Below are 12,246 nucleotides of genomic sequence, written 5' to 3'. Positions count from 1 at the left end.
TTTCTCCTTACTTAATATGCTGGTATCTCTTTACTGCATTTGACACTGTTGATCACACCATTTCCTTCACAAAATCTACTGGAATCTTTAACACAGATCTCTCCTTTTTCACATCCTACCTATATAACCGTTCCTTCAGTGTTTCCTTCTCTGGTGTCTCCTCCTCTCCACTCTTCATTTCTGTTGGTATCCCATAGGGCTCTGCGATAGGGCCTCTACTCTTCTCTATACCTCTTCTCTTGGTGAATTTATACTCTAATTTGGTTTTTAGTATAATCTCTATGCTGTTGACATAGAAATCTACCTCTCCTTCCTGACCTCTTCCATTCTCTGCAGTCTCATGTTACCAAATGTCACTACACTATCTTTTCCTAAATGTCCCACCAGTACCTGAAGCCTAACATATGCAAAATGAACTTCTACTCTTTTTTGCCCTTCCACTGTCTGCCCTACACCCAAATTCTTCCTCCCCATAACCACATTCTTTTCAACACCCCAAGCCCCCTGCCCAGAGGGACATTGCCTTTTCTTTCATTGACCACATTCAGTCCCTCACGAAGTTCTATCACCTCCAGCTACAACATATTGCTAGAACACAGCCTTGTATCACTCAAAATGAAACCAACATTTTAATTAATCATGTCTTGTTTTGACTACTGCAACCTTCCCTAATTGGCATTCTCCTCATCCAACTGTCCACACTTCAATCCATCCAAAATGCTGCTGCCAGACTTGTCTCTCTCATTCACCACTCTTCATCTGCTGCTCCACTATACAATTCCCTATACTCGCTTCTCATATTCTCTAGAATTAAATGTAAAATTGTAGCTTCGACATACAAATCCCTCAATATGCTGCCCCCTTCCCCCTTACATCTCAACCCTTCTCTCCAAATAATTGCCCCCTCCGTTCCGCCCATGACCTACACCTCACTTTCTCTCTCATAATCTCCTCTTACCTACAAGAGTCCTCTCCTCTGTACCACTTCTCTCATTCCTGTCTAGAGATGGGTATAAAAATTGTCGAATTTGGATCCACAGCGGATCGGCCGGTTCCTTTGGTCCGCGGATTTCAGCGGATCAATGTCAACAAGGGAGATTCTTAAGAATCCGCCAATGGATTGCTGAATCCGTGGATTAGATTCTACAAATCCGCCCATGGTTGTATCCAATGGCGATTGAAACCGCCCAAATCCGTTGCGGATTTTACACCACTAAATGGATTTTGGGGATAACATCAACGAAAATCCGGGAAACTAATTTGAGCGGATTCGTCCATCTCTAATCCAATCTTTGGAATTCCCTACTCTGTACCATCAGTCTCCCCCAACTTTAAGAATTTTAAAAACGGACTGAAAATGAACCTCTTTAAAGACACACCCTTACTTCCATGCCCACAAACTCCATCCTGAGGCATACTCAGGCTCACAATGGGCAGCCACTTATACCTTTAGTTTCAGCTGTGCCCTTTGTCCCTGTAGATTGTAAACTCTCACAGGCAGGGCTCTCAGTACCTATTGTATCAGTCTGCTTACATTTGTCCTTATTTTGTACTTCATTCTGATTATTGCATCTATTCCTCCATGAAACCGCACTGCAGACTATGTTGGCGGTTTATAAATAAACGATAAAAATAATAATTTGATTCGTATCTACACTGTCTTCAGCACAAACCTTATTCTCTGAGACCAATCGTCTTACCTGGTTCCAGATTCCAGAAAATTTGGTAAAACTGTTGAGAACATCAGCTGCTTCCGTTTTAAGGGATAGCATTATTGTGCTAAGCTGCATTACGACCTTGTTCACATCTTTATGTTCAGTGATCTGTTTCTCCAGAGGTTTCAGCACAACAATCTTCGTGAGTTCATCACCCAGATCTCTAGCAGCATTTTGTTCCAGCTGAAGAACAGAAAGAAAAAATGTTTGCGGGGAATTCTACAGAAAAATAGAGAAGCTGAATCAAAAATTTGGAAGGTCGTGTGTCAATTTTTCTTTGGGATTTTTTTCTTTGATATATACAATATTTTTTGCCCTCCATTGTGCATGGGTTATAAATCAGGAAATCATTGATTCGGCACATACGCTCCTCAGTGTTATCTGTTTCTACTTTAAAGATTTTTTTTTACATACAGTAAAAGCTGTCTGTACTTTCTAAATATGCTTTATCCACTAATAAACTGATTTTATGTGGTGTATGCCAATGAAACATTTTACTAATCACCTGAAATGTCACGAGCACTGATAACTCTGCTATCATCCCTGCTTCTTTGGTTCAAAGCTAGGCTTGCTCATGGTCTACTCTTTGTAAGGGATCTGCCTGAACATCCAGGAAGTGACATCATCTGGTCCGAAGCTATCCTGCTTCCTGGCAAATCCTGCCCTTACTCCCCTGACAGGAAAGCAGCATCTCATTGGCTCTCATTGCCAGCAGCTGCCTCTGGCCTTAAATAGCAGGCAATTGCTACTAGTCTTTGCTCGTGCAAAGTACTGGATACCTTGTCCTGTTTGAGCTCTCCCTTGCCTTTGTTTTGCCTGCTGCCTGTCTTGACCTTGGAACTGAATCTGACCACCCCTTGCCTGCCGCCTGCCTCGACCTCGCAACCAGACCTGACTACCCTTTGCCTGCCACCTGCCTCGACCTCGGAACATACCTGATTACTCCTGCATCCCAGGCCTATGATCCCAGGCCAAGGTCAGTGTATTACTACCTACCTCATTAAAAAATGATTAAATAACAAATGTACAACAATGTTCATTACCTGCTGCTGTCTGTGATGCAGGTGTGTGAATTTCCACAGAGGGATATCCTTGGCTGCAGAGAATATAATGTTTATAGCTTTGTTCACAGCACTCTGGAAAAAACAAACAAACACTAGTATTTTAAGACAGGGACACTTTTAAAATGCACTTTGTTCCCAGGCAACCATTTATTGGGTTATATTCATGTTGTTTATGCCTGTGCAGTTCAGCTGTAATAAACAGTTAGCCTTTCTGTAAAATAAGTCCATGGACTGTTCACTGTTATTCGCAGGGCATTATCTGATAGGGAATAGCTGTTGGCATATACGCAATGCAGCACTAGAGGGTCCTCTCAAGCAGGGCCGCAGACAGATTTCCCGGGGCCCAGGACTAGAGTTTTGACAGGGCCCCCACCTGTGTCGGCGGCCTTGCGCCCCCCTTCACACTTCACACTCCCACACAATGCAATAACCCACACACAATGCAATAACCCGCCCACACACACAATGCAATAACTCACACACACAATGCAGTAACCCCCACACACAATGCAATAACTCCCACACACAATGCAATAACCCACCCACACACACAATGCAATAACCCGCCCACACACACAATGCAATAACTCCCACACACAATGCAATAACCCGCCCACACACACAATGCAATAACTCCCACATACAATGCAATAACCCGCCCTGTCACACAATGCAATAACCCGCCCTGTCACACAATGCAATAACCCGCCCTGTCACACAATGCAATAACCCGCCCTGCCACACAATGCAATAACCCGCCCACACACACAATGCAATAACTCCCACACACAATGCAATAACCCGCCCACACACACAATGCAATAACCCGCCCACACACACAATGCAATAACTCCCACACACAATGCAATAACCCGCCCACACACACAATGCAATAACTCCCACATACAATGCAATAACCCGCCCTGTCACACAATGCAATAACCCGCCCTGTCACACAATGCAATAACCCGCCCTGTCACACAATGCAATAACCCGCCCTGCCACACAATGCAATAACCCGCCCACACACACAATGCAATAACTCCCACACACAATGCAATAACCCGCCCACACACACAATGCAACAACTCCCACACACAATGCAATAACCCGCCCTGTCACACAATGCAATAACCCGCCCTGCTACACAATGCAATAACCCGCCCTGCCACACAATGCAATAACCCGCCCTGCCACACAATGCAATAACCCGCCCTGCCACACAATGCAATAACTCGCCCTGCCATACAATGCAATAACCCGCCCACACACACATTGCAATAACCCGCCCACACACACATTGCAATAACCCGCCCTGCCACACAATGCAATAACCCGCCCACACACACAATGCAATAACTCCCACACACAATGCAATAACTCGCCCTGCCACACAATGCAATAACCCGCCCACACACACATTGCAATAACCCGCCCTGCCACACAATGCAATAACCCGCCCACACACACAATGCAATAACTCCCACACACAATGCAATAACCCGCCCTGTCACACAATGCAATAACCTGCCCTGTCACACAATGCAATAACCCGCCCACACACACAATGCAATAACCCGCCCTGTCACACAATGCAATAACCCGCCCTGCCACACAATGCAATAACCCGCCCACACACACAATGCAATAACCCGCCCTGTCACACAATGCAATAACCCGCCCTGCCACACAATGCAATAACCCGCCCACACACACAATGCAATAACCCGCCCACACACACAATGCAATAACCCCCACACACATACACAAAGAGCCAGGGCCCGGCGGCAATCAGGCCCGGCAGGCAGACTCAGGAGTTGGGCCTGACCTTAAGCTGTGCCCAACTTTCAGCACTGGCTGGCCAGGCCCACCGCAGCAGCCGGGCCCGTAACACTTACCCCCCCCCCTGTTAGCGGCCCTGCTGACAGTATTGTACTGTAATACACTTTGTGCAGCTGTCCTTCATATCCTGAAGGGAAAGTACTATATTTGCATGTATTACTGTGTGTGCTTCCTGTGTGTGTGAAGGGAGACTGATTTAGGCAGTGACTGAGGATGGGAAATTTATTAGTTTGAGATTATCGCCCTAGTTTCCCTATTAATAATTTAGAATCTACTACGTAATAACACGGGCGTAGTGACGTCACGCCGGTGATGCTCACAAGCGGGACGGCGAACGCGAGTCTTTGACCACCAGGAGACATGGTTGTATCAACGCTTGTTTTCATTGGACTTTCAGAGAATTTTATGGCTATGCTTTCAAATTTACCATACTAATGTTGCCTGTATATAGGCCTATGTGTCCACACATATACCGATTATATTGATGCTAGTGGGAAAGTGGGTCACATACATGCTTATATTACCCTAATAGCAGTTGTATTGTATCGACTTGTGACCTCTATATATAAAGTGTATGTTAGTTAGGTAGCACTCCACAAAGAACTAAATATATAGATACACAATATAGATAAATTGGTGCACGGAGGCCGGGGAGGACCTCTGACCCCCCCACAGAATCACATATATATATATATACAAAAGGGCCCCAGTAAGCAAATGGAAACAATAGACAATAGTCAATTTGAATAAGACAATAAAGATATATGTGGTTACTATTTACCATTCACTAGTCTGACCTATACTAGTGGACACACACTTACCTGTTTGCAGGCGTTATTTGATCAGTCATCCGCCTAATGTGTTACCCCTATAGATAGGTTTTTATACTATTTCTATCACTAGCTGGTATAGCCGTCTGTCTGCCTTAGACTGCAGCCATTGGTCTCCCTATCCCCACAGATTTTGTTATGGCTATTTAGCCTATGGTTAAGGTATTGATTCATGCTCTATAGGCATGCCTTCCTATTTGATTTGTTCAGCCGTCTCTGCTTCGGGGATATACAGTTTCACGTGTTTCGGCGTCTGTCTTCTAATAAAACTTTTTTGCTTTTTACTTTTAATGTAATATGGTACGCTCTCTTTTACCTACTCATATCCTATATATGGACTATATCATATGCTCAGCCCTTGATGGGGATATTTAAATCTCATCCAATATTCTATCCCTCCAATTTAGACTTTGAGTGCAGTATAATAGGGACTGTTGTGACCTTCTGGTCACAAAAACAATTGTTTATATATACATCTTTCAAAATATCCTAAGGACTTGAGGAAGCCCTTTCATTAAAACAGGATCAAAGTAAAGTATGGGCCGCCCTGACTGCGGACAGACTGACTAGCGTGTTGTGGCCCGGGGAAACTAGACAGAAATATCAGAACACATGGGAACCCTGGATTAGTTATGAACAATTAGTAAACCCAATAAGAGATAGTCGTGCAATGTTGAACTTTTTTTAATTAACTCACTCTGTACCACATGGCAACCTCGGCCCTATATACTGAGCCTGCATAATAAGACCAAAAAAAGAAATAACCCTGAAAAAAGTGAATGTGGGCCAGCGATTGGAACTGTACACTTTGTATCTTCAATGGCTCACATTGTATAAAATGCTATAAGTCAACCTCTTCCCAATCCCCCATTTTTTATCTGTACCCTTCCCCCTTTTTATGCAAATAGGTCATTAATAAAATCCAATGTAATTCGTAATGCATTTCTGAGTGCCATAAAAAAACAAAAGGGTTAAAAGGATTAAACGAATCGCTTTCTTACTTGAATATCTTCCAGGCTTGGTCGCATGACAACGTTGGGGATGGCAAGGTGAATCTCTGCTTTGAACAGTGGGGTGGAGGTATGATCCCTTGTAAGCTTTGTTGTCTGGTACATCGAACTAACAGTGTGTAACCGGCGCTTTAAGGCATCCAAAGAAACTTTGGTGCCTGAGAACATAGAAATATGTCATTGCACATTGTGAGAGCAGGATACACTAGGTGCAGCTAATCAATGTGTACTGAAGTCGCAATAGCATCACACACATCTTGTGTATTTGAATTTGTGTGTCATCGTTTAAGTTATGCTTAATAGCTTTTCAGAAAAGTACTTGGCAATGTAATTATTTAATTAGGATGATGTGGGCAAACTAGTTTGTAAAATATGCACATATCTACAATATATAAATTGCAACTTGTTGTAGGCATATACGTACAGCAATGGAGAGGTTTCATATTAAAATATGTTAACACTGCAAATATAATGAGACGTACATTTGACCAGGGAATCTGTATTTTTCTGACACAAGTGACCTATCAGATTATAGTAACTACAGGAAAGACATTCTTGGCAGCGGGTTTTTTGCTTTGTATCAAGATGTGCACAGGCAAACGAGTCCTAAATTGTAGAAAGAGACAACCACATATTAGTTATCCACAATAATGAAAGGAGAAAATGCTGTGCCCCCGCCCCCCCACCCCCCAAAAACAAATCCCCCTAGGTCTGAAGCAGGGGGTCTCTGGAGTTAAACAATGTTCATTTCAGGTCCAGGACCCCCTACTTCCCGAGACACATACATCCGTAGGGGGTGCTGGTAGCAGCTCTGCTGGTTTGAATGTTCCGGTCACACGGGCCAATAGGAAGCCGCAAGGGATGATGTCACAGCTTCCTATTGGCCCGCATCACATGGGAGCTTTAAATCCTCCATTCCGAGCCCTGCACAGCCCAGCAGGAGCTGTTACCAGCGCCACCTATGGAGGTGCGTGTCTCGGGAAGCAGAGGTCCCCTGAAATTAACGGGCTTCAGCTCCGGAGACTCCCTGCTTCAATCCTATAACTATAAAAAGTCAAATGTAAAAAAGGAAAGCAGGATTTCTGCTTTAACATTATACCGGCATACCCCGCATTAATGTACACAATGGGTCCAAAGCATGTATGTAAAGCGAAAATGTACTTGAATTGAAGCACTACCTTTTTCCCACTTATTGATGCATGTACTGTACGGCAATCGTCATATACGTGGATAACTGATGTAAATAACACATTTGTAACAGGCTTTGTAGTCCCCGCTTGCGCACAGCTTCGGTACAGGTAGGGAGCCGGTATTGCTGTTCAGGACGTGCTGACAGGCGCATGCGTGAGCTGGCGTTTGCCTATTGGGCGATATGTCCTTACTCGCGTGTGTACTTAAAGTGAGTGTCCTTAAACCGGGGTATGCCTGTAGATACTACTATTAACCAGTTGTACTGAAGTTGTAAGGAATCGGGGGCCAGGTCCCCTGCGACGTGACCCCTCCTTACCCAATTTCAGTACTGCAGCTGCCTCTGCCCCTCATCGCTACCCCTGCCGGCGTGCGGCACTTCCTGCTACTCACGCCGTGGCCGCCATCTTGGATTCTCGCGCCGGCGTTACAGAGCGGGCATCTATCCCTGAATGGTTCATGTCACATCACTTTTAATTGTTTTTTTCAATGTGCTTACATATATTAAGGTTTAATTTATCAACTATTTTATTAATAGTCAGCTGAGTAGTTCACGGTCCAATTGATAGGCGCACGCATTTTTTTCTTTTTTTTTATCTATCCCTGGCACTTGTAACACGTGTGCCATGCCTGCCTCTGCTCCCCGCTTAGCCCGGGAGTTCTTGCCACGCCTCCTGCACTCTCAGCTGAGCCCTGTTACTCCCAGCCTCTCAGGAGCTGCTCCTCGTCACGCCCCCGTCCGGATTGGTGGATACCGCTTTAAATACCCTGCTCTGTCACTTCCTCCTTGCTCTGCATAGCTCCTTGCTTCCTGTGTAGCCTGGAAACTGTGTCGTGCTTCTGTTTGTCTTTACCCCTACAGCTTTGAACCGACTTGTCTGACTTACCTCTCTGGCTCCCGACTTCGGCTTACCCATCACGATTCTTACCTCTCAGACCCTTGGACACGGAAACGGATTTGACTACGGAACTCTCTATACTCCTGAACTCGGCAAGTACAACGACTATTCTAAATCTTAATCCAGGCCTGGCCACGCTACAACCACATCCCGGACCCGCTCCCTCTGCTGTCGGTGTGTATATTTAACATCCCACCTCAGTACAGGGGACTGGCCTGGTCTGCGGGCTGCACAGCGTGACAGAAGTACAGTAAATAAGACAAAGTAAAATTAAGTGCTTTGACAAAGGTTACAAAAAAAAACATGGACTCTGAATGTTGTGAGGATATATATATATATATATTTTATTTTTTTATTATTATTATTATTTTTATTTTATTTACTAAACGGTAAGGAAATATTATGATTCTATTTCTTTTCTCAATTGATCTAGTGTATTTCTTCATTCTTGCTAGCACTTCTGGCTGCAAAGTTGCTAACAAACTTCACTATAGCATTAGGCAATCAAATAATATATCTTGCCAAGATAAAATGGTGAAACAGAAGGTGTATTGCAAGCAACAAATATGTGACAATTGTCAAACACTTGAGCTGAATTTACAGTACTATTATTGTATTGCCAAAAGTCTGACTGATTGTACCCTTTTAGGAAAATAAATATGAACAAGCTATGGCTCACCTGTAGACTATTTCTATCAGCTGGCTTCAGTTTGTTTTTTAGTTCATCAATCATTTCATACAAAGATAGCTCCACTTGTTGGCTTTGCCTGGAAAAAAAACCCACCATGTATTAGACCAAAAAAATATATACCGTATATTAAAAAAAAAAAAAGCTCATCCTTGGATTCATTTTTCTCGTGTTTTAGCATGAATCTCATTCGGATTCAAAGGTTGGTTCTAAAGATCAACTCGAACTTCCAAACGAATATTGCAGTTCGCAAGTTCATATTTTGAATAACAGTGTTACTGTACAGTAATTGAAGAAATACTGCCCAAGTGGTTATAATTTTGGAGGCTGAAGCATATTACACTGTTGGCAAAACTTCTTGCTACATGTAAATATGTTTATTAGATCACTGCTAAAACTGCTCAGAGGTTCCCAGAGATCCCTCTTATTATAGTATTCCACATACAGCTCAACCCCCTTATAACGCTGTGCTTGGGGTCCAAAGAATCCCATCGCGCTATAAGTGGATCGCATTAAAAATAATGTACAATTGTATGCATTTTATGATAAAGTATTTAAGATACCAATAATCGTGTTGTAAAGTATTCATAAATACGAAAATTGGGAGCCACGCTTGCATTGCGTTATAAGCGGATTCGAGTTGTAACGGATAGCGTTACTGTATAACGGGGTTGAGCTGTATCTATGGCTTAAGTTGTTGTGAGAGAATGCGGAGGAAACAGGCAAAGGAAAAGCAAGCACCACATTTATAATACTGGCACTTTTAGAGTTAAACTTCAATAAATAAAGAAAATAAATTAATAGGGGAAAAAAATATGTATAATTATGGTTGAAGTATAGTTCATATAGGTGACACACTGTAAATAGTTAGCAACACATTCAGTTATAATACCGCAGTGGAACTAAATAAAGTTGGTGGCCTCTGTGCTATACTTTTCTCTAGGTAATTTCCATTCAATCATTAACAATGGACAATTGTAGTATTACAGATATATTGAAAACAGCAGGGAAGTAATCAGTTATTGTTTCCAGTTCTAGCTCTAGAGACGGTTTTATATAACCTAGCAATGTTATTTTATTTGTACAGTGTATATAGCAAAGCATTAAATGACAGGAAATGATCATAACAATACACTTACTTTAGTAAAGTGTAATTGGGTATATTTGTGACTAATAAATGTTTGTGCAAACTATGTCAGCATCTACATGATAACACAGGAATTAGGACTTTGCTGATTGATACAGACACATTTATTCACACAATAATGAGAACTTCCTGGAATCTGAACTAATTTGCTGCAGTACCCGTGTTTTTTCTTTATTTCTCGTGCAATAAAAATAACTCATAGCTCTTTGTTGAATACTGTTTTATACTGGCATAGATAGTAGACTCAACTGTGTACCCCTTTCCTGGAATGAAAAAGAGCTGCAAAGTCTAGTCTGCAATCTATTCAAATGTCAGATCCTACTGTATATACATCACTCATCATCATACTCATCATACATTTATACATCACTCTTCAGCTCAGTTTAAAGGCCAACGCCAAAACCTATGCCAAACTACGTGTACTTTATAGGAACAAATCCTCCCTAAGTCTGCTGGTCAGAAAGCATATCGCACAGCAAATGCTAATGCAAAATATAGACTATGGGGACATAATATATGGCTCGGCACCCCAAACCCACCTTGGCAAACTTCATACCCTCTACAATTCAATATGCCGTTTTGTCCTCCAATGCAACTACAACAAACATGACTGTGAAATGCTCAAAGAACTAGATTGGCTATCACTTGATTCTAGGTGCAAAGTTGATTTTTCCTGTCTTGCATTCAAATACTTTCTGGGGAAGCTACCCACCTAACAAGCTCCTCACCCCTACCACATGCAGCACTTATCACCTGAGATCAGACTCCAAAAGACTGTTCATGGTCCCAAGGTTCAACAAAGTATCCGGCCGCTCCTCCTTCTCTTACCGTCCACCCCAAAACTGGAACAATCTACCAGAGACTCTCACAGCCGCCACCAGTCTAAGTTCTTTCAAAACTAAAGCTGTCTCACATTTAATCTGGTCTGTAACTGTTACATACGCCTATAACATATATTATCTGTTACTGTGCATGCAATGTCTTGTACAGTATATAATATATAACCCTGCTCACTTAATGCAACTATGTATTTGTAACCATGCACTTATCATCATAACTCTGTGCCCAGGACATACTTGAAAACGAGAGGTAACTCAATGTATTACTACTTCCTGGTAAAACATTTTATAAATAAATAAACGTTATATGGTAACAGCGTACCAGATTTAGCAGTATATTTATAAAGTGGTGATACTCCATAAGACTTTCCTCTGCCGGAAGACACCTTTTGGCCATTGAAGTGAATGAGCAACAAGGTGTCTCACAAAGCTGGTATATCCTTATGGAGAAGTACATACGGCCATCAGTGAATAATATGAATTCTAGCAGCGTAAACCTACAGTGACATCGTCTCTGCAGCCGCCGTGATCACTTTTTCTGTCCTGTCAAGGAAAACAGGTACTGCAATGGTATCATCTTCCGGCAGGTCCACCAGTGGCGTTTCAGAAATGTCCTGCAGCATTTTCTCAATACGACAATCCAAGGTGTCGGACGCTTCTTTACAGATCTGTTCTACTTCTCTCAGGGAGGTGTAAACATTCCTTATGACTGGGAGAGAGAAAAGACACTATTTATTCAATACTTTATTCTTTTATACTGTACACTCTTGGCTGTATTGGATGGAATAGCAGACGGTCATTTTATTAAGATTACATATGAAACTGAATTACACAGCAGTTGTGTAAATATGATAAAATATCATCTTTTCATATGCTGTAAGTGTGAGTGTAACGCAGTAATGCCTGATGCCGTTACAGCATTTTAACAGCATATTTGGTATCTTCAAAAGTCCCGTATTTTGTCTTATGTAGAAAAAGATGTGCTGTCTTAACAGCTCACGTCCAACAAAATCTATAAAGAGCT

The 12,246-nt window shown here is 42.4% G+C and overlaps 1 protein-coding gene across 1 annotated transcript in view; it reads right to left on the bottom strand.

Moving 5' to 3' along the window:
• The window catches only part of LOC142487170 (dynein axonemal heavy chain 5-like), a 426,040-nt gene that overhangs the window by 332,141 nt on the left and 81,653 nt on the right, over positions 1-12,246 (bottom strand). Inside the window, exons 22-27 of the mRNA XM_075585972.1 lie at positions 11,724-11,931; positions 9,228-9,315; positions 6,944-7,067; positions 6,453-6,619; positions 2,759-2,851; positions 1,701-1,898 (exon numbers count right to left, since the gene is read on the bottom strand). Coding sequence (XP_075442087.1) covers positions 1,701-1,898; positions 2,759-2,851; positions 6,453-6,619; positions 6,944-7,067; positions 9,228-9,315; positions 11,724-11,931 — 878 coding nt within the window. The remainder of the gene's footprint in view (positions 1-1,700; positions 1,899-2,758; positions 2,852-6,452; positions 6,620-6,943; positions 7,068-9,227; positions 9,316-11,723; positions 11,932-12,246) is intronic.

Source organism: Ascaphus truei, chromosome 2 (assembly GCF_040206685.1).
Source record: "Ascaphus truei isolate aAscTru1 chromosome 2, aAscTru1.hap1, whole genome shotgun sequence".
NCBI classification, from domain to species: Eukaryota; Metazoa; Chordata; class Amphibia; order Anura; family Ascaphidae; genus Ascaphus; species Ascaphus truei.
The sequence above is the reverse complement of the archived record's forward strand: the minus strand, read 5'-3'. Positions and strand labels throughout refer to the sequence as shown.